The sequence below is a fragment of the Puma concolor genome, chromosome C1 (genome assembly GCF_028749965.1).
Source record: "Puma concolor isolate L17-30 chromosome C1, mPumCon1.1.hap2, whole genome shotgun sequence".
Taxonomy (NCBI): domain Eukaryota; kingdom Metazoa; phylum Chordata; class Mammalia; order Carnivora; family Felidae; genus Puma; species Puma concolor.
This window is the reverse complement of record NC_141674.1, coordinates 124,815,781-124,838,607: the sequence shown is the minus strand read 5'-3', so window position 1 is coordinate 124,838,607 and position 22,827 is coordinate 124,815,781. Positions and strand designations below refer to the sequence as shown.

The following is a 22,827-nucleotide window of genomic DNA, read 5'->3' as shown; positions in this document are numbered from 1 at the left end:
CCACAGTATAAGTGCATCCTTTTCCTCCTAAGGGTGTGCACGTGCGAAAGTGTGTTTTGTTTCGAAGGGTAAATGCTGAGAAACGCCACTGTTCGATTTGTACATTTCAAATTAGTGTAGATCCTTCCAAATTGCTGTTCTACTCCTCCAGCAGCCACGAGAGTGCACTTTCTGGTTTCCCTGCAGCCTCTAACTCTCTGGGGCCGAGACCCGAGGTCCTGGGGACTGGGTTCAAGGGAAAATGAAAAGACAGACACGAGTGAGTACCTCTGCCCAGTGACCCCGAGACTTAGGTTTGGGGCCAAGTTTTCGTGGCTCTCTTCTTAAGGGTGTGTTTATTCCCAGAAGCCCTCTGGTGGACACAGACAGGAAGGGATTTGTGCCAGACACAAAGAGAAGGCATCTAATAAAATGATTCTTTGGGGCGTAATTTATTTCAGGAGGTTAAAAAATATATGTGCTTCATTTGCGTTGTTCTGATTATAAATGATTAAAACTAGCTGTACAGGGTTTTTTTTCTAACCCTATCCCATGGCCACCCAGTACCCTTCCCCAGAGCAACCAATATTAGTATATGTGCTGCAAAAGTGAGCACCAGAGACAACCACTATTGGCTTTTCCTTGTGTATTCTTCCAATAATATGAGTATGTATGCAAATTGTATATATGTGTATGTACTATTTACCATTTGTGCCCATGATAATTTTCAATATTTACTCTGGTGTCATGTTTTATTTTTTCATTTAAAAAAAATATCATGGAGCTTATTCCTCCTCCTCTTACAGCCGTGTAGCATTCCATCGTGTGGATGAGCTTCCGGCATTTATCAGGACCCTAGTGATGGATAGTGTGATTGTCCTTTTTTTTTCTTTTTTTGCTGTTGCAAATCCCTCTGATATTAATAACCCCATATATAGTCATTTTGCATGTGTGTGAATTTGTATATGTAACTTAAACTCATAAAACTGGAATTGCTTGGTCAAATTTCATAATATTGATACCATAATATTGCATTCGTGGAATTTATACCTATTTACTCTCTCAACTGACAGTGTGGAAAAGGGCCTATTTCCCAAGACTCATGGCTATATGGTGATCAACTTCTGATCCTTGCCTGAGTGATAAATAATAATGGTACAGTAAAACCTCGTATTGCAAGTAACTTGTTCTGCGAGTGTTCTGCAAGACGAGCAAACATTTTTAGCAAATTTTAACTTGATAAATGAGCGATGCCTAGCAATACAAGTGGTACATGATGCCAAATGTCACATGACCACAACGAGACAATGGTTTTTTTTCTGTCTCTCTAGCACACGTGTGCGCGCTCTCTCTCTCTGTGTCTCTTGTGCGTGCTTTCTCTCTCTCTCTGTCTCTCTCTGTGTCTCTTGCTGTGGGAATGTGGGTGATTGTTTCCCATTCTCAGATGCTCAGCCTCAGGCCGCGGTGTTTGGCAGAAATCAGTGATTTTTCAGAACGTTGGAAGGTGCCCACAACTGGCACTGGTGTATTTTTTGTCACTTCAAAGCACCTGTGGACAGTCCTTGCTTTTCCATACAAGGGTAAGCTTAGGAATGCTTTGTTTCATTCTAGGTAAAGCTGCCTGCACATATAGTCCCTTTTCTCTGCCCCATTATTGCCAGTAGCATCAAATACAGTGTATGACAACAGCTTTTTAATACTGTACTGTAGTCAGCATCCGTGCAAGTGTACACAGTGGCCCCCATGCAGAAAAAGGTTGAAAGGAAAAGCGGTAAGAGGAGATGATTACAGTGGAAGTTAAGAAAGAAATCATCGAGAAGGATGAATGAGGTATGCAAGTGGCCAAAATTGCAAGATTTTATGAGAAGTCGATGTCTGCATCTCCTATACAGAGGAGGAGGAAAAGGTGGAGGAATCCCTCTCCTCAAATGAGATTAGGGAGATGTGGAAAATGTGGAAAACAGTGCAAAATGTTGTAGAAAAGCAACACCCAAATAAGGCTGTAGCAGTGCAAGCAATGAATTTCTTTAACGACAGTCCTCAAAAGGAGGCAAAAGCAAGTGTCACTGAATAGGTTCTTTGTTGCACGAAAAGAAAAAGATCCCATTGAGCCAATAGATAGCAGTGATTCCGTTGGTGATAGTGAAAATTGTCCTACACAATAACCCTCCTCTCTTGTCTCTCTCACACCAGCCACAAAGATTTTCAACGATCAGTGCAGGTTAATTTGTTTATTTTTCTGTGTATTTTGCATTTTCTTTATTATTTTGTATTCTATTACAGTATTGTAATTTTTATATGAATATTTTGCGGTTGTGGAATGCATCATCTGAATTTCCATTATTCTTTTTTTTTTAATTTTTTTTTTCGATGTTTATTTATTTTTGGGACAGAGAGAGACAGAGCATGAACGGGCGAGGGGCAGAGAGAGAGGGAGACACAGAATCGGAAACAGGCTCCAGGCTCCGAGCCATCAGCCCAGAGCCCGACGCGGGGCTCGAACTCACGGACCGCGAGATCGTGACCTGGCTGAAGTCGGACGCTTAACCGACTGCGCCACCCAGGCGCCCCTCCATTATTCTTATGCAGGAATTCACTTTGATATACAAGTGCTTTGGATTACAAGCATGTTCCCGGAATGAATTATGCTCGCAAACCAAGGTTTTACTGTATCTCAATGTAGCTTTAATTTGTGTTTCTTTTTAGGGAGTGAGAGTAAATCTCTTTTTTATTGTTTCAAAGTTCACTTTATTTTCTTTTCTGTAAACTTTTGATTTGCTTTTCCCATTGTTCTAATGGGTTCTTTTTTATTCCTTACTGATTTCTAGGACTTTTTACATATTAAGTAATTTTGCTCTTTGTGATTTGAGTTGCAATTATTTTCCCAATATTTCACTTTTTAGTGATTTTACTAGACGGAATTATTTTTTAAGCAAGACTTTTATTTTCCCTGTTCTGTATCGATAGCACTCTTGGATATAAGCACTCTATTTATAGACTGAAATAAAAAAATAATAATGACAAGGAAACAACTTATATACTTTTCAAGAGAAAAATGTAGTGTCTTATGGACTCTCCTAGAACGTGAAATATCACTGAATCATGCTCTTTTTAAAATGATATGTTAAATCAAGTGCCCATAAGAACAAATTTTCCTGCAGTTTACCTCTGGTATCAGTTTATCTCCCGTACCTTTGTTATACATTTATTAATGAAAGAAATTTGTTATTTTACTTCAGGGAATTGCTCACTGATGCTATTTTCTTTTCTTCTTTTTTTCTTTCTTTCTTTTTTTTTTTTTTTTTTTAGTAATTTGCTTTTTACTTTTTGTATTTTTTTTAAAGTTTTTATTTAAATGCTAGTTAATTACCATGCAGTGTAAGATTAGTTTCAGGTGTATAATATAGGGATTCAGCACTTTGATAGGACACCGGATGCCCATCACAGCAAGTGCACTTCTTAATCCCCATCACCTGTTTTACTCCTCCCACCCACCCATCTCCGCTCTGGTAACCATCAGTTTGTTCTCTGTCTTTAAGCGTCTGGTTCTTGGTTTGCTTCCCTTTCTTTTTTTCCTCCCTGTGCTCAGTTGTTTTGTTTCTCAAATTCCACATGAGTGAAATTATATGGTATTTGTCTTTCTCTAACTGACTTATTTGGTTCAGTATAATACTCTTTAGCTCCAAACACATCATTGCAAGTGACAATGGCTAATGGCTATTAGCTTTATGGCTAATATTCCATCACACACACACACACACACACACACACACACACACCACAACTTCTTTATCCATTCATCAGTTGATGGATACTTGCACTGTTTCCATAATTTGGCTATTATAGGTAATACTGCTATAAACAAAGGGGTACGTGTATCCATTTGAACTACTATTTTTTATACTTAAGGTAAATATCTAGTAGTGCAATCGCTGGATCATAGGGTAGTTCTATTTTTAAACTTTTGAGGAACCTCCATACTGTTTTCCAGAGTGGCTACACCAGTTTGCTTTCCCACCAACAATGCAAGAGGGTTCCCCTTTCTCCACAGCCTCATCAGCACCTGTTGTTTTTTGTGTTGTTAGTTTTAGCTATTCTGACAGGTGTGAGGTGATGGTAGCTCATTGTAGTTTTGATTTGCATTTCCCTGATGATGGGTGATGTTAAACATCTTTTCATGTGTCTGTTGGCCATCTGGATATCTTCTTTGGAAAAATGTGTATTCATGTCTTCTGCCCATTTCTTAACTGGATTATTTGGCTTGGGGTGTTTTAAGTTCATTATGTATTTTGGATACTAACCCTTTATTAGATATGTCATTTACAAATATCTTCTCCCATATCGAAGGTTGCTTTTTAGTTTTGTTGATTATTTCCTTTCTGTGCAGAAGCTTTTGATTTTGATGAAGCCCCAATAGTTTATTTTTGCTTTTGTTTCCCTTGGCTCTAGAGACATGTCTAGAAAGAAGTTGCTGTGGCCAGAGAAGTTACTGCCTGTGTTGTCCTCTAGGATTTTTATGATTTCAGGCCTCACATTTAGGTCTTTAATCAATTTTGAATTTATTTTTGTGTACCATGTAAGAAAGTGGTCCAGTTGCATTATTTTGCATGTAGCTGTCCAGTTTTCCATGTACCATTTGTTAGATTGTCTCTTTCCCATTGAATATTCTTTCCCACTTTGTCAAAGATTAATTGATCATATAGTTATGGATTCATTCCTGGGTTTTCTATTCTGTTCCATTGATCTATTTGTCTATTTTTTGTGCCAGTACCATACTTATAGCTTGATCACTACAGCTTTGTACTACAACTTGGAAGTCTAGAATTGTGATGTCTCCAGCTTTTCTTTTCTTTTTCAAGGTTGCTTTTGCTATTCAGGGGCCTTTTGTGGTTCCATACCAATTTTAAGATTGCTTGTTCTATCTCTGAATTTTTAAAATTTTTGCACAGTTTAATTCATTAATCTTTTCTTTAATGGTTTCTGAGTGTGCATCATAGAATAGCCTTGACTACTCTTAAATGACAAATCTCACAGGTCCCAAAGTGGTTTTTAGTACTTTTATGATTTTTTTTCAACATTTACATCTTAGAGCCACTTGGAATTTATCCTGATAAGCTGTGAGTGATGGCACTGGTAAATACTTTTAGGCTGTGGTCTGACCCTCCACACTTAGCAACCTACCTATTTCCTTTCAGCCTGATTACTATTCTTTATGTCTACCCCTTGCCTCTGCAGAATTTTTCCCGTGGTTTTCTTAACCACTTCCATCATCACACGTCACCCTGACTTCCTCACGTCTAAACTCAGGGACATTTACTTAAAGCTCCATAGCTGCCTTTGTGATGTCTAGTCACACACTCCTTGTAGGGAAATTCTCAGCATTCCCCAAGACCACTTCCTGTTTGTCCCCAGCCCTCTTCCCCATCCCATCCTCCCTGCTGTAGAGCCTAGAATGGAACTGGAAGCCTCCTCTTTCTCTGAGACTCTGAGGTTTGTTTTTCTCTTCTTTGCATATTATAAACCAGCACCACTTCTGTCCCAGCCTCACCACGCAGCTCCGTCCCCAGGTTCTCAAAGGCAGTTTTAGCCGGACATTTCTACTGCTTTGATTTTAAAAAGATGAGTAAAGTGCCTATTTTCTCAAAGTTCTCTTTAATCTTGAACTTGCCCATTCCTACTAGTGTAACACCTCCTACTCCTTCCTCTACCTCTGCCAACAGTTGAGTATTAGAGCATCATTTCTTTGTTCTTCTTGAATAACTCCAAAGCCAGGGTCTTAATACCCCAATGTCAGCTGCTTGCCCATCAGTTACTTTTGATGTCTGTTAGCTCCAAATTTCCTTTCATCTGGTTAGACATCTTTTTAATCACCTCTGATTTCATCCACAGTATCTCTAGCTGTAGTCTCCAGGACTTAGACTCCACTGTGGAAGGCTCACAGTGGTCTATGAACAGGGCAGCTGCTCTGAACCTCGTGGATCATGGGCAGATCATTCCAGACTCTCTTTACTCCTGGACCTCCTCATGGTGCCCTGGCTTGGAGTGGCCACCCATTCAACTAACATGTCTTTCTTGCATCAGACCCATTTTCTGTTTTCCCTCTCTCTGTGAGGTAAATACACCTTTGAGGGGGTGGGTGGGTGGAGCTTACAACTTTTCCCTTCCTAGAGTCTTTTTTGTGGTATCTATTCATGAACTACCTTCTTAAGGGCTTTCACCTGGCCATAAATCTGCGCCCCCCCCCCCCCACTACACACACACACACACACACACACACACACACTTGCCTTACAAAGATAAATGGCTTCTAACTAAAGATGTGAGGGTATCAGCAAAAGTACAGATTGTGGTTCTGTTGGTACATCTCTTTGTAACTTCAGGCATTATTTTTCCAGGGTTTTGAAAAAATATATTTTTTATTAAGGTATAATTTATATTTAACATTATTAGTTTCAGGTGGACAACATAATGATTCAATATTTGTATATCATGAAATGATCACAATAGTAAGTCTAGTTAACATGTATCACCACATATAGTTGTAGGCTTTTGTCTTGCGATGAGAACGTTTTGAGGGGGGGGCAGGGGTGGAGACAGCATGAGTGGGGAGAGAGGTGGAGGGAGGGAGGGTGAGAGGTGGAGGGAGAGAGAGAGAGTGAATGAATGAATATCTTAAGCAGGCTCTATGCTCAGTGCAGAGTCCAATACGGGGCTCGATCCCATGACCCTGGGATCATGACCTGAGCCTAAATTAAGAATCAGATGCTCAACCAACTGAGCCACCCAGGTGCCCCATCTTGTGATGAGAACTTTTAAGATACATTCTCTTGGCAACTACCAAACAGACAATACAGTATTATTAACTAGTCACCATGCTGTACATTACATCCCTGTGACTTATTTTATAACTAGAAGTCTATACTTTTTGACTCCCTTCACCCATCTCACCCACCTACCACATCCTATCTCTAGCCACCGGTACTCTGTATCTATGACTTTGGTTTTCTTTTGTTTTTAGATTCCACATATAAGTAAGATCATATGGTATTTGCCTTTCTCTGTCATTTTTCACTTAGCATAACATCCTGAAGGCCCATTCATGTTGTCACAAATGGCAAGACTTTGTTCTTTTTTATGGACGAATAATATTCCATTGTAGATATGTGACATTTTATCTACTCATTTGTTGATGGACATTTAAGTTGTTTTCATTTATTAACTATTGTAAATAATCCTTCAATTAACATAGGGATGCATATATCTATTCAAAATAGTATTTGTGTTCTCTTCAGATAAATACAAGTAGAACTGCCTAATCATATGTCTTTTTTTTAATGTTTTTGAGGACATTCCATACTATTTCTATAGTGGCTGCACATGTTTACATTCCCACCAACACCGCACAAGAGTTTCCTTTCCCAAAATTTTCACACTTGTGATTAGTAATGACCAACCTAACAGGTATGAGATGGTATTTCATTATACTTTTGATTAGCATTTCCCTGATGATCAGTGATTTTGAACATCTTTTTATGTACCTATTGGCTACCTATAGGTCTTTGGGAAAATGTCCATTCAGAACCTTTGCATATTTTTTAGTTAGAATGTTTTTTGTACTGTTGAGTTATATATGTGTTCTTCATATATTTTGGATAGTAATCCCTTATCAGATATGATTTATAATTTTTTTCTTCATTCAGTAGGTTGCCTTTTCATTTTGCTGATGGTTTCCTTTGTTCTGAAGTTTTTTAATTTGTTTATTTTTGGTTTTGTAGCCTTTGCTTTTGATGTCAAATATAAAAAAATCCTCATGAAGACCAATGTCAGGGAGCTTACCTCCCGTGATTTCTTCTAGGAGTTGTATGGTTTTGGGTCTTATGTTCAAGCCTTTAATCCTTTTTGAGTTAATGTTTGTCTTTGGTGTTAGATACTTATCCAGTTACACCAGCATCATTTATTAAAGAGATTGTTTTTTCCCCATTGTATATTTTTGACTCTTATTTGGCCTGTAATTGTTCATAGTTGTCTCTTAGGATCCTTGGGGTTTCAGTTATAATGTCTCCTCTTTCATTTCTGATTTAATTTACTTGAATCCTCTTTTTTCTGGGTGTATCTAGCTAAAGGTATGTCAATTTTATCTTTTCAAAGAACCAACTCCTAGCTTATTTATTCTTTTCTATTGTTTTTCTGTTCTCTATTTCATTTATTTCTGCTTTAATCTTTATTATTTCCTTTCTTCTGCTAACTTTGAACTCAGTTCTATTTCTAGTCCCTTGAGGTGTAAGGTAAGGTTGAAACTTTCCTTATTTCTTGAAGTAGGCATTTATCACTATCAATTTCCCTTTTAGAATTGCTTTAGTTGTTTTCCAGAAGTTTTGGTGTGATGTTTCCATTTTCATTTGTGTAAAGGTATTTTTTAATTTGTCTTGATTTCTTTGTTGACCCACTGATGGTTCAGTAACTTGTTTAATCTCCACATATTTGTGAATTTTCCAGTTGGCTTCTTCTAATTGATTTCTAATTTCATACCACTGTGGTCTGAAAAAAATGCTTGATATGTTTTCAATCTTAAATTTCTTAAGACTTGTTTTTGTGTCCAAACATATGATCTATCTTGAAGAATGTTCCATGTGCAGTTGAGAAGAATGTATATTCTGTTGCTTCCCCCCACACACATTATTACTGATGATATTCTCTGTGTTGTACTTCTTTTATTTCTGTGACTTATAACTGGAAGTTTGTGAGTCTTAATCCTTTTCATCTGCTTCACTCATCTCCCACCCACTTCCCCTCTAGCAGCCACAAGTTTGTTTTAAGGGTGTTTTGTTGCAAGTGATTGTTGCCTAGGCTAGGGGAGGACAGGAAAATGGTGCCCACCAGCATATTTGTTCCTGAGAAATCTCCTAAAGATCCCTGCCCCTAGAGCACAAGTTTTCTAAGATTAGTCAAGAAATCTCCTTTACATACACGCCAGGTGCTTTTCAATTACTGTTTCTGTGCTGTGTCTCAGGCCAGTTTATCTGGCCATCTCTTTCTGGGTGGGGACTTTCTTTCCTATTTCCATCTGGTTCTCCCAGAATTTAGCCCTACTGATTTTCAAAGCCAGACATTGTGGGGACTTGTCTTCCTAGTGCAAATCCTCAGGGCTGGGGCTACCCATTGTGGGATCTGATCCCCTCACTCCTCTGTGCTTGTGATGTCTCTCTGATTTGTGGTTATTTGCTCCAGGGTTTTGCTTTTCAACTGCATCTCTCTCCCTCCTACCCTTATCCCATGTGCCCTTTTCTCTGTGAGGAGTTGTGGAAGATCTGTTCTGCTAGCCTGCAAGTAATTTTCAGTTAGTTATATAGATGTAGTTATTGCTTTGGTATAGCTGTGGAATGAGGTGAGCTCAGGAACCTCCTACTAGTAGTGCCATCCTTTCCATCTCCCTTGTTGCTTTCTGATGGATGTAAGTAACACTGAACCAGATGGAATGTTCTGTATATGTTAAGGCCTAGGTTTCCTTGTTGATTTTCTGTCTGGATGATTAATGTAAATGGGATATTAAAGTCCCCAAGTATTGTACTATTTCTCCTTTAGGTCTATTAATATTTGCTTTACATATTTAGGTGCTTCTATGGTGGGTGCACACTTCTTTACAAATGTTCTGTCCTTTTGCTGGATTGACCCCTTGATGTAATGCCCTTCTTTGTCTCTTATTACAGTCTTTGTTTTAAAGCTTATTTTGTATATGCGGATCTGCAATTAGTTGTTATAGGCGGTATATAGATGGGTCTTATTTTGTTGGTGTCGTTTAATGAAGCCACTTATATCTTTTGACTGAAGAATTTAGTATTTGTATCTAAAAATTGTTTTCTGGCAGTTTGGCAGTTTCTTCGTTCCTTCTGTGGCTCTCTTCGTTATTTGATGACTTTCTTTGGTGGTATGCTTACAGTTCGTATCTCTTGTATATCTACTTATAGTTTTTGCTAGGTTGTTACTGAAAAGCTTACATATGACAATTTATATCTGCAACAGTCTACTGTAAGTTGATGAGCTTGAAAGTGTTCTAAAGCTCTACATTTTTACTTTCTCTCCTCCATTTTGTTTTTTCATTTCACATTTACATCTTTTTTTAGCCTATGTATCCTTTAGTTACTAATAATTACTAATTACTAACAACTACTAATAACTACTAACTAGTAGTTAATTTTACTTTTGTCTTTTAACCTTCATACTGGCTTTATAGGTAATTAATCTACCTTTCCTATATATTTATCAGATTTATATCTTTTATATGTTGTCACAAATTAGCACCCTTTCTATTCAGCCTGAAGAAGTCCCTTCAACATTTCTTGTAAGGCTGGTTGAGTGGTGATTAACTCATTTACCTTTTACTTGTCTTGGACACTCTTTCACTTCCAAGTGATCATTTTGCCATGTACTCTTGGAAGTTTTTTTGTGTTTTTTTTTTTCCTTTTAGCACTTTAAATATATCATGTTTCTCGCTTCAGGCCTGGAAAGTTTCTGCTGAAAAGTCTGCTGATAGTGTAGTTGGAGGTTCCCTTGTACATAAGAAGTTGTTTTTCTCTTGGTGCTTCTAAGTCTCTCCTTGTGTTTTACTTTGACATTTTAATTATAGTGTGTCTCTTTGGGTTCACCTTATTTGCAACTCTCTGGGCTTCTTGGATGTCTCTTTCTTCCCCAGGTTAGAGAAGTTTTCAGCCATTATTTTTTCAAGTAAGTTTTCTGTCCTTGTCTTGTCCTTCTGGGTTTCCTATAAATGAGAATGTTAGCCACTTGATGTGGTCTCTTAGGTCCCTTAAACTACCTCCACTTTTTATTTTTCTCTTTGCTGCTCTAATGGGGTGAGTTCCTCTGCCCTATCTTTGGGTTCACTGATCCATTCTTCTGCTTCTGCTAGTCTGCTGTTGAAACGCTCTGGTGTTATTTTCAGTTCAGTTATTGTGTTCTTCAGTTCTGTGACTTCTCCTTGATACTGAGATTTTTCTCTTTGTTGAAGCTCTGTGTTCATCCCTTCTTCACCCAGTTTGGTGAACCTCTTGAGGAACATTACTTTGAACTCTCTCAGGTAAATTACTTACCTCTGTTTCTGTAAGGCTCTTTCTGAAGTTTTCTCTTGGTCTTTTATTTGGAGCATATTCTTCATTTTGCTGGACTCTTCTTCGTGTTTCTACAAGCAGCCTATGTTTACTTTAATAGTTCCCAGCAGCTGAGGATGTGCCAAGCCCACTCAGTGTCCTCAAAGGGAAGATCTCAGCACCTAGATTCAGGCTGATTGGAAGCCAGACCTTTATCCACCACCTTTAAGAAATAGAAATATCTGTGTATACATATTAGTCCTGTGGGACCACAAGCATAAGCTCTCCTGGCCAACAGAACAGATGATCTTGAGGTATCCCCTGGGAGGCAGTCACAAAAATCAGGCTGTCTTTGTGCATTCATTACCTAATTAACCTTCGTCATCATCACTCCTGAACCCTATAGAGTTAGGCTTAAAAATAAATACCCAGCCATGTCACTAAGTAAAAATGCAAACTGTAAATCAGCATCTAGGATGTGACACCAGTAACAAATCTGTGTGTATGCACATACACACTTTATTTTTCCATGGGTATGTATATATATATGTATAGAAACAGGCCCAGAAGGAGGTCTTCCAAACTGGCAAGAGTGGTTACCTTTGAGGAGCAACTATCTGGTCAGGGGGCATTTTCACCTGATCTCCCTGGGCTTTTTTTGTTGTTGTTTACAGTGAAAAATATATTATTTCTTTTTAACTTTTACAATTCACTTAAAGGAAAAAAGTTTATTGAAGTTGAACTAGCAAATGACAGTAAAATTTCCTAAAATGGGCAATGGATAGAAAATGTAGAAACTTAGGGAAATCCATAAATGGGCAAAGCCCCATAGCAGGTTTCTTGGAAATCATACAGCACCTCTCTCTCTCTCTCACACACACACACCCTCTGTGTGGACTTTATCTTACCTGGTAACTCTTACCAGAGCAGCTACTGTCCAGGATTTTCTATCAGTGTTAGAAAATCCATCCTTTCAAATGTGCAGTTCTAGAACAAAAATGACTTAAAATTGTATGTTCCAAAGTATTTCTTTAACCTCCCACTTGGAAGTTTGAAGTAGCTCAGTTTTTTGCCATTTCTCCATAACCCAAAGCAACATTCATAAGGCAGATGAAGGAGGCACAAACCAAAGCCTTGCCTGCAAACACACATCCTCGCAGGGAGTCAGAGAATAAGGACCCCGGCTACTGGTCAAATATGCTGGAGCCCTCAGGTGTGCGGGGAAGTTCAGAAGCTAAAGCCATTCACTTCCAAGTCCAGTTTTGTAAGACATATTATTTATCTCCCCCTCCCCATCCCACCCTCCCCCCCTAAAAATTTTTTGTGGTTTCTTGGCTGGCTACTTTGGTATATATACTAGTAAGGCTATGGATGGAATGGAGCTAGAATTCTAGGTTCAAATCCCAACTTCTCCATTTTCTAGTAGTGTGACCTCGGGCAAATTTGTAAACTTCTCTTGCCCTTATGCTTCCCATCTGTGAAATGGGGATCTCCCTTGTAGGCTTGCTGTAGTGATAAATCAACTAGGACACCATAGCCCTCTGTAGAGTGTCTGGAATACAGGAAAGCCTTTAAATGAAATTAGTGTTATTTGAATTAAGGTTCCAGCTTTAATAACTTAAATGATTAGTCAAGATAACCTAACTGGTGACTGTGCTGCAATTCCCATGTGTCCTATGTGCTCCTTTATGTGCCTACACAGTACCTTACTAAATGGTGGCTGTGGATGCTAACTAGGCAGGTGGCCATATATTGAGGGCAAAGCTGATTTCCTGTAACCAGTATCTTCCTGGTAAACTGTCAACATCAGGCCAACCCGTCACTCTAGTGGACCTTGAAACCTCAGAAAAATAAGGGCCCCTTCAGTAGGGATCTCATGGGAATTAGTTCAGGGAACTCTAGGATTTAACACATAGGTGACAGCCTTCTCTGTATCACTTTTTTTTTAATTTTTTTTTTCAACATTTTTGGGACAGAGAGAGACAGAGCATGAACGGGGGAGGGGCAGAGGGAGACACAGAATCGGAAACAGGCTCCAGGCTCTGAGCCATCAGCCCAGAGCCTGACGCGGGGCTCGAACTCACAGACCGCTAGATTGTGACCTGGCTCAAGTCGGACGCTTAACCGACTGCACCACCCAGGCGCCCCTGTATCACTTATAATAAACATCTCATTCTCCATGGCACGAGATAGAACAACAACAAAAGGCAAATATAAGTTGTGTGTGAATTTTTTTAAGTGAACTTGGATTTTAATAGCTCTTTGCTGATACCAATATCTAATAGCTTTTGGAACAATTTGTCAAAAGTTACTGGAGCTGTATGGTGAAGAAGCCATCATCACTTATATTTTGGCGAAGGGGGGTGGTCGGTGTGCTCAGTGAAACAACCGAAAGTACCTTGCTGGTCCCACCAAGTAGCTGGGCTGTGGGAGGAAGGAGGAGGAGCTGAACCTTGGCCAACCCCAGTTAACCCCACTTCTTGGGTTGTGTTGCAGGGATCATGTACCGCAAGTCGTGTGCCTCCTCAGCAGCCTGCCTCATCGCCTCCGCTGGGTACCAATCCTTCTGCTCCCCTGGGAAACTGAACTCAGTGTGCATCAGCTGCTGCAACACCCCACTTTGCAATGGGCCCCGGCCCAAGAAACGGAGCAGTTCTGCCTTGGCCCTGCGGCCGGGGCTCCCCACCACCATCCTGCTCCTGAAACTCGCCCTCCTCTTGGCTCACTGCTGAAGTTGGAGATGCTCATCCCTCCTGCATTGTCCTTCAGGCCCTTGTTCCCCCTGCTCCCCAAGCTTCTCCTGGGTGTCCTTTTTTTGTGGGTTGGGAGGGAGCGTATTCTCTTTCTTTCAGTTCCTTTGCAAATCAAAGAGCTCGGTGTCAGTTTTTGTAAGCTCTGAATAAATTCAGTCTGACTTTTCAGTGTGTACTTGAAGGGAAGAGGGGAGTCCAAGTCTGTCCCCTATTACCAGAGGCAAGGTCGGGCTGGCAGAATCAGTCCCTAGAAGACACTTAGGGAGGCATCCATTTTTTCCAAGGCCCCTCGCTTCCACTCCTGTCCCTCATAGGGGCATGGTTTATTTTGTCACTGCGTGTGTCAGATCATGTTGCTTTCATTGGGGGCGCCGGTTAGTCCTCAAGGCTTCCATAGTTGACATTCACACTTCATGTTCCTGAAAACCATTCCCTGCGGCGGAGTTGGGTGGTTTCATCTGCACGTTGGGTTCTGCTGCCTCAAGACTCAATTGCTGGGGCTTGGAGTCTGGCTCACCCCCGTTCTGGAAAGTGCTCAAGTAAACCTTGTTAGTTCTTGCAGAGGAACTGCACCGGGAAGCGGTGAAGATGAGGGGGCGACGCGCGGAGCGAGTGCTGTCCGCAGCAGAGGTGACGCGGGCACGCAGGTGTTTGCTGTGGTTGGCGTGCGGCAGCGTCAGGCGGCAGCGGAGCACCTGCCCGAACACCCTGCGGAACTGCTGCGAGGACACGTTGTACAGGAGCGGGTTGATGACCGAGCTCAGGTAGAAGAAGGTGTCGGAGAAGGGGAGGAGGATCATGTACGCCCGGAAGTAGGACTTTGTCCAGTCGTGCTTGGGTTTGGCTGCGGCCATAATCCTCCGCACCTGGTTAGGCATCCAGCAGACAGCCAAGGTCACAACAATCAGCCCTGAGCAGGCAAAAGGAGAGACCGACACAAACAGCATGAGAACAACAATCAAAGCCACAAAATATTTAGCTCCCCAGCTCTGTGCTTACTGGCCAGGAAATGCTACCAATTTTTCAGTGTTGTGCTCGACTGCTTCTTTTGCCACTAGCAAAAAAGAATCGAACAGTGTGTTTCAAGGCTGGGGGAGTGGACTGTGTTAAAGACCATTAAATGCTTTCGACTATTTATGCATACCTTTTGATGGCTGTTCATTTAAAAAAAAAAAAAGTTTTCATTGTTGTGTATCCAGAAAGCATTTTATATAGTCCAGTAAAATCTGTCCTTTTGTTTTAAGGAAATAGATGTATACCCTATGTCATATCAGGTGAAACAATATTTGTATTTCAAAGCATGTCTACATAAAGACAACCCAGTGATATTTTCAAGACAAATGGAAACGGTGTCCCTTGTAACAAAGAAGCGTATTTAGTGACACAGATTTTACATTCAATTTCAAGGGACACAAAACCGGGAATAGCCTGTCACTGAGAATGGTTTTTGAACATGTCTACTCCGTGCAGTGTGCACACCTGTAATTCTCATGCTATCTGCAACAGCACTCTGTTTTTACAAATTTTTAGTTATATCGTCTATTCACCCTCATGGGGGAAAAAGACAATTACCCACAGACAACAGATCTAAAACCCCCTTAAAGTTTAGCCAGTAGTGTGCTCATTGCCTGTGGCACTGAACTACAGTAAATGATCATGCCCAAAGGGACACCACTTGGTGACCCCATGAGATCAAAAGTTGACTGAATGGACATGCTTGCATGTCCACAAGTTTGCTTTCCAACTTACACCATCTCTATTTCTATGACCTCTGACAGAGCAAAGGAGCATTTATCTACAGTGACAGACAAAACATCCAAGAAAAGGAAGATCAGGAATCTGCACAACATTTGCTCTTTGCTCTGAAGCCAACACACCAGAAAGTAAGTTCCTCTGTGGAAAGCCAGGATCTTAAAGCTGTATTTTGGATTGTCAGAAATACTTCCTCCGTTTCCTAAATTTGATTACTATAATAAGGAAAATTCATTCATGTTTTGAACTTTTGTATTTTCTAGGAAACCACAAGGAAGCGATGGTTGGCAATAATCCCTTTCTGCCTCTGATCCATAGTAAATATTTCATTGATAAATGCTCCAGGAAAACCAGCCATGTCTATGCAACCAGGGTTCGCCCTCCCACACACTCACCTGAGCATGCCCTACCTGATAGCTGAGCAGCCCTAGGTATGTTCTCTGCCCCAGAAATAACCCAGTTCCCTGAACAAATCCTCCAGAAATCCCAGCTGTCAGCAAAGAAGGTTCTGGAAACTCTGCTCCCCTGATCATTTCTAAGCGTTTCTCTTGTCAACCCTCAGCCCAAGCTGGAAACACAAACTTACTTGCTTATCTCTTTCCTTTGTGTTTGCTTCCCTGAGAACATAAGTCTAAAAATACAATGAGCAAAGTAACGTATTGATCTGATGAAAAAGCAAAAAAAAAAAAAAAAAAAAAAAAAATCACCTTAAGTCAAGAGTATATTCTGAATCAGCTAGTTACAGCTGCTGGAAGGGAACAAAAATCACTATTTTTCTGTGTTTAAATACTTGCACAAGAAAGCGGGGGCTTTTTTCCTCCCACTGCTTTGAGAAGCAAGGATGCTTCCAGACGTGTACTTTTCGAAGTGGGTTCATAAGTTACTTCTTGTTTTTAGCAGAAGCAGTTCTGACTGAAAGGTTCATCTCATTAACTGAAGCAGCTGGGAAGCTTCCCCTACCTAGGGAAGCTATATGTCTTCACAAAGGTTTAAGTTCTTTTCTCTGCCACTGCATTTCAGATCAGTACAACCCTCTTAATCTGAAGACGTATTTCCCAGAATATGGAAATAGAGCATAGGATTTTAGGTGTGTCTTATGATCCCCTGTGGGAGGCCATACTTCAGGCAGCAAGAATCTAGCAAGGGGACAAGAACCCACTTGTACTTACTCTGGTTGAACACAGCATCACTTTTCAAGCCCAGGGAAGAAAGGCAGTGAGGAAAGGGGCCAGGGGTGTGGGGCAAGTTACACAGTCGTTATTTTTGTGTCCTTTCTTTGTCCCTCTCCTATGTGCGTGACCCTTATGCTGGTTACCTTCACCCCCTACACCCGGCATCAGTTGTCCTTGACTGATCTTCCTGTCTAAAGAAGCAGAGTGCAGTAAAAAGCAAGACCAGATATCTTGGGTGTGAGGAAAGGCAGAAGACCAGATGAAGAGTTGTGGCTTGATTTGTCGTTTTAGCCAGGATAAAATTTTTGCTCTGAAATCGAAATGAGCTCGTCCATAAGTGGGAGGTAACTTATTCTAAACAAGTTGCTGAAAATAGGGAACCAGACCCAAGATTCTCCAGTGATGAGGAAAGGGGAAATCTCTGCTTTCTGGGTGTAGAGTAGCAAGGTAGGATAGCAAATATGAACTTGGAGAACAAGAGAGGAGAAATTGAGTTAGAAATCCACAGAGGTTAACAATTAAGCATCAGAAAGGTCTTGACACATAACCAGGAATGTATTGAGTGTTCCCTCTGCCAGGTTCTGTGCTAAGCACTCTGTGTTTATTTCCTATGTGTTTCTTACTTCTGATAATAACCTGGTGAGATCAAAGCTGTCATTATCTTCATTGTACAGGGGAAGAAGTTGTGTCTCAGGTTAGTTGCCCACATCCTATAGCTAGGACACAGGCTAGGCTCCAAAAGCCATTATACATCTGTGTTTTTTTTTGAACGACACAGTATTGTTTCTTTTTTCCATTTGAAAAATACAGAAAATGCAGGCAAGTAAATATGAGCCATTATTCCACCCTGTAAAATGGATGTAAAACAGCACTGACCACTAGAAATACAATGTAAGCTACTGTGGTGGCTTACAACTTAAAATTTTGAGTAGTCACATTCAGAAAGTAGAAAAACAGGGTAAATCTATTTTAATATGTTTCTTAACCCTCCCACCACAACTAGAGGTGGGAAAAAGGGCTGGTGTCTTTTCTCCTTGCTTTGAAAGATAATTTTGTTATAGGAAAATAGAGGATTAGGCATACAGGCACCCACCACAGGTACTTGTGACATGTGCCTCCATGGGCCATGTAATAGAAGTTAGCCTCTGGTTGGAAGCAAGGGGGAACAAACCAGCCCCCTTGTAAAATTTGTCATTTTATAAGGTAATGGCTCACTTTTACATTTGAAAAAAAAAAGTGCATTGAGAGGACATTGAGACTGTCATGTCCCAGGTAATTTTTATTAAGTTGTGTGCAACTAGTTCAGCTCTAGTCCCAGCTACTCTGAGACAAAGCTTTAAAATCTTACATGCATGCCTTAATAGAGTATATTGAAGATTTGACTAAATTTATGTTTGGCTGCATTCGATTTGGACTTACATTTGGAAAAATCTAGAATGCTTTGGTCTGTATGGTATGTGCAGCCCACAGTTAAAAACAACTTTACTAAGAACTTGAATGAAGATCAGTGAACTGAACCCAGTCATGTTAAGTCGGCAAACTGTTTTAACTATATTATTGATAGATCTGTATTATATTGAAGACAGCCTTGCCCTCTGGGGTAAGAAATACCTTCATAGCTTATCTGTTTTTCCACATAAAGTACTTCCATTTGTCCTCCGTGATCACTACGCTAAAATGACAGGTGCCATTAGACAATGACACAGATTTACTCTCGGCAAAGTAATGTTGTTTAAAAAACAGAAGTAATAGAGATGGCCAACAACATGTCATACTAGCATTTGAGTCAGGCTGCATGGTTTCATCTGCAGAAAACGTGAAGCTATGCCACCTGGGATGTGGCAACATTCTTAACATCTGACTCTGGGCTCTGTTTTCTTCCTTCTAAACCTTTCCAGTGCAGGAAGCTGTTCCTGTGATCCTGAGTTCACCTTAGAGTCATCGGAGAATGGGAGAGCAGGTCTCCCAAGGAAACTAGGCCCAGAACCCCTCTGTCTTACAAATGATGGAATTGAGGCTGATTCACCCAAGATCTCCAAAGGCAGAGTGGCACGACTCTCTCTACCTCTTGTCTTATGGCTCAGAACATGGGATTTGACTTTTGATTGACAAACAAGCCTATCATTCTATTTTCTTTATGTTTATTTAATTATTTTGGAGAGAGGGGGAGAGAGAGAGATTCCCAAGCAGGCTCCACTCTGTCAGCATAGAGCCCAGTGCAGGCCTCACTCCCACAAACCGTGAGATCATGACCTGAGCCCAAGTCAAGAATTACACACTCAACCAGCTGAGACACGGGGCACCCCCATCATTTTACCTAAATGTAGTTTTCTTCACTCCAGTTTTAGGCCCAAATGCTGGCCATCCCCCATCTGGAATGCAATGCAAGGCAGGCCAACCTCAGATCCTAGCTAAAGTCAGCACAACACCTGCTCTGTACACTGTCTGGACTCAGTTTTAGGACCAGGTTCCTCAAAAAACAGGCACACAACAAAGCCCTGGAGCACATATTTTCCCCATTTTAAAGGAAGGTGAAATGTAGCTTCCCCCAAAGGGAGCTGAAGCATGTTTGGAAAACAAGGTATGACTCCAGGTTACGACCTTGCGATCAAGCTGATAAGGACTCCATGTATCCATCAGACTGTCCATCTTACGTGAGTACCTGCTAGAAAAGAATACTTAGCCTGTACTAAGCCAAAAAGCTCAGGAAATTCCATCTTTATCCAGCCAAGGTAGTTTGTGTGATTTGAGTCACAAAGATTTGCTTTTCCACTTGGTGTTAGGGCCCATTTTACTGAACTATTGAAGCCTTGGGATACAGAGGGGGTTGTAGAGAATGATTTAGGTGTTCTGTGTTTAGCATAGCTTCTCCATCTCTTCTTGCCCCAGTAGTCCACTTCTCTCTAACTGTGACCACAGTGAGCAGGAGTTAGTGATCTCCCCTGCTCCCCCCCGCCCCCTAATTTAAGTTCTCTGGACTTTACTCAGCAACCATCTCCTGATTAGCTGGGGCCTATTACAGACCCTTTCTTAAGCACTAGTGATTAAAGGCTGGGGAGGAAGAGGCAGCCACAGCCAGGTGACTGCTTGCCAAGGGTCATGAGAGCTATCTGGGTACAGTTTTATGGAAGCAAAGAGCTGGTTGACCCTCCCATGGGGGGTGAACGCTCAGAAAATTAAAGGAGAGTCAGAGGTAGCCTGCAAAGGGGCACCCAGGCAAAGACACAGCATGAGCAAGGGATGGAAGACTGTAATAGCAGCTGACTCTGCCAGCTTCCAGAGCCAGAACAACATGAAGGGTGGGTAGAGACTGTGGGAAATGAGGCCCATTAGAGAACACTCCATCAGGTTTTGTGAACAATAAATCAACTAGCATATAGTAGGATGAGGAACAGCTGCCTGTGAAGAGACATTTAAATAGCAATTGTCAGTGGAAAGTAAGCATATGGTTAGTTGAATGAAGAGCTAGGGAAAGACAAATACATCCAATAAAAGGTTTTAGCACTTACTCAATTTATATCTTTGTGTTTGCCAATCTGCTTCTGCTAGCCAGTTTGAGACATTGATCTGACTTTGTCCCATCCAAGGAGCCCCAATCAGCACCAACCTTGGTTTAGTATCTAATCTCTGAGACAGTGGCTCTCAAAACAGGGTTCCTGGAATAGCAGCCTTAGCACCTCTTTGGAACTTGTTAGAAATACACATTTTAGGCCCCAACCCAGATCTACTAAATAAGAGACTCTGAGAGTGGAGCCTAGCAGTCTGGAATTAACAAGCCCACCTGTTGATTCTGATGTTTACTCCAATTTGAGAACTTATCTAAGGCAACCCCAAGTTGAGGTGGAGCCTGGGTTCTCAGGCCTTTGTGGTTCTATCACTATCACATTGGCCACCTTTTGAAGCATCCCATTTTCCTGAGTGCAGACTGAACTCATAATAACCGAGACCCCCTTCCCTCATTCCTGAGCACTGCCCTTGCCTTGGTCCTACCTTTCTTCTTTTTCTTCTTTCTACCCTCCATCTTTTCCTAAGGTCACCATAAACCAGGCCATATACAGCCCTTGTCCACCCACACTGCCCACCCACACCTTCTCTCCTTCTCCATTACTTTCTAGGATGGCTTTGAGAAGGTGATTCCATCAGGAGCAGGCAAGTTCCTAACAGCTAACAGGTGGCTTCCTGGATGGGTGGTCACCATGCACTGCTAGGGCTTGCCAAAGGAAATCTGAGAGGCTTTGGAAGCAATGCTGATAGGATGTGAGGGACCTGGGTGTTGGCCAAGCACTGGACACACCCCCACTGGGAGCCCACTCCACATCCCATGCCCTCTGACCCTGCCAGGGCTTGCCTGGATACTTGCAGTCACTTTTCCAGTGACTAGTCAGCTTAGTGATTATTGTTTAAACCCATCTGCCTCTTGCACCCTTTCCTATTGAAAAATTTTGTTTAGAAGAGGACTAAAAAGCTGTTAGAATTTGTTTTCAGAGAAGGGCACAGGCCACAACTTTAAAATGATGTAAAGGCCACAGATGGCCGCTCCTGTCCATGAAAACAGATGGTTTGATGTCCCGTCTTTGCCCCAGCTACTTGATGGAGCCTATGAAAGGACTCTGTCCCCATTGTGGCTCCAGCCACCATGTGGAGGCCAGAGACCCAGATTCCAAAATGGCCTTCAATTTGCTAAGCATTACATCCATCTCATTCTGCTCTACAAGCTTCAGGACAAGGAAAAACCTATATAAATCGCTACAATTGCAAATATATATTTCTAAAACAAGCCCTGCTGTCTGGGAGCTGTAGGACAGCCACATGCACTCAAAGTAAACAGCATTTAGGGTCAGCGTTGTGGTTTAGTGCCTCTATTCATTTATGAATGCATGCTAAATGATCAACTGGAATCCACTGAATAAATATTTTTCTATGTGGATCTCAATTGTATGCAGCTGTGTGGCTTTCTATGTAAAGAATCTATTCTGAATCTACTGATGGTTAAGTCCCCATGGGTGGTGTAGCTACAAATGCCAAAAGCTGTTCCTCAGCAAGACAGATGAAGGCAAATGCTTCTTGCCTCGTAACACACAGCACAGGAGTGGGTGGTGGGAACCAGGGCCATGATGCCCTCTAAGCCTGTGGGATGGCCAGGCCACCCTTCAATGGATGAACTCATTCCCACTCACATACCTGGGCCATGTCACTTATAAACACTCATCAATTTTTATGGCTGAAAGCCTGCCATTTTTAATGGAATTTAATTTCCTGCAAATGGTAGAGAAAGCCTCAGAATGCTAGCACTCAAGAAACTTAAGAGCTGAGTGTACTGGTGAACCAGCAGAATCCCCAGCAAAGTGGATGAGGAGCCTAAATTCACACAGCCTCGGAGTCCAAAACAGGGCCTCTCAGTCTGATGGTGTCTGCACTGGCCACGACCTCCCCTCAGAACCCACAAAAACCACACAGCCCTTGGGTAAAGCCGCACTCAGCCAAGAGTTCAGCAGAGGCAACACGGGCATTCTGGGAGTGTGGAGACCAGCCAAAGTGCCTACAGATCTCCCCCTGCGTCTCTCGTTCTCTGCTCATGCCCCCTTGGTACAGGACAACAGACAGACACCCTGGGAGAACTGGTGTTGAGTGCCTATGACTGAGGCAGGCCAAGCCCAGGTGAGGCAACCAGCCCCTTAGTGTGTCTTTCCTAGACTCCAAGACTCTGCACATGCCTGGGCCCAGACCACATCTTCCCCACCCTCTGCTCTTTCTTCTCCTGTGTCCCTTCCTCCCTCCCCCTCTTTTCCCCCCACTGCCTATGCTTTGCCCAGCTCTTATTCTACAAGTTTCTGCTTAGTGTCACTGCCTCCAGGAAGCCTTCCTGTCTCCACAAGGCTCTGTCAAGTTTCTACTACAGGTTCACCAGCATCTTTTACTCCTGTCCCTGTCATCATAACAATACAGCATAAACGAGACCATTGACGCCATGGGGGCAGGATGCCCCATCTTCACTGTTGTATCCTCAGCACACAACAGGAAAATGCTACATACTGATTGTTCCATCAACATTTGTGGGGGGCAGGCAGAGTGTTGGAGGTTCCAGGT

At 41.6% G+C, this 22,827-nt stretch overlaps 2 protein-coding genes across 4 annotated transcripts in view; one reads left to right on the top strand and one right to left on the bottom strand.

Moving 5' to 3' along the window:
- The window catches only part of LYPD1 (LY6/PLAUR domain containing 1), a 38,627-nt gene extending 23,668 nt beyond the window's left edge, over positions 1–14,959 (top strand). For all 3 annotated transcript variants that reach the window (XM_086718461.1, XM_025912678.2, XM_086718460.1), the window contains exon 3: positions 13,560–14,959. In XM_086718461.1, coding sequence (XP_086574587.1) covers positions 13,560–13,795 — 236 coding nt within the window. In that variant the 3' untranslated portion in view covers positions 13,796–14,959. The remainder of the gene's footprint in view (positions 1–13,559) is intronic.
- GPR39 (G protein-coupled receptor 39) overlaps positions 13,282–22,827 on the bottom strand; it is a 195,381-nt gene continuing 185,835 nt past the window's right edge. The window contains exon 2 of the mRNA XM_025912677.2: positions 13,282–14,726. Coding sequence (XP_025768462.2) covers positions 14,221–14,726 — 506 coding nt within the window. The 3' untranslated portion in view covers positions 13,282–14,220. The remainder of the gene's footprint in view (positions 14,727–22,827) is intronic.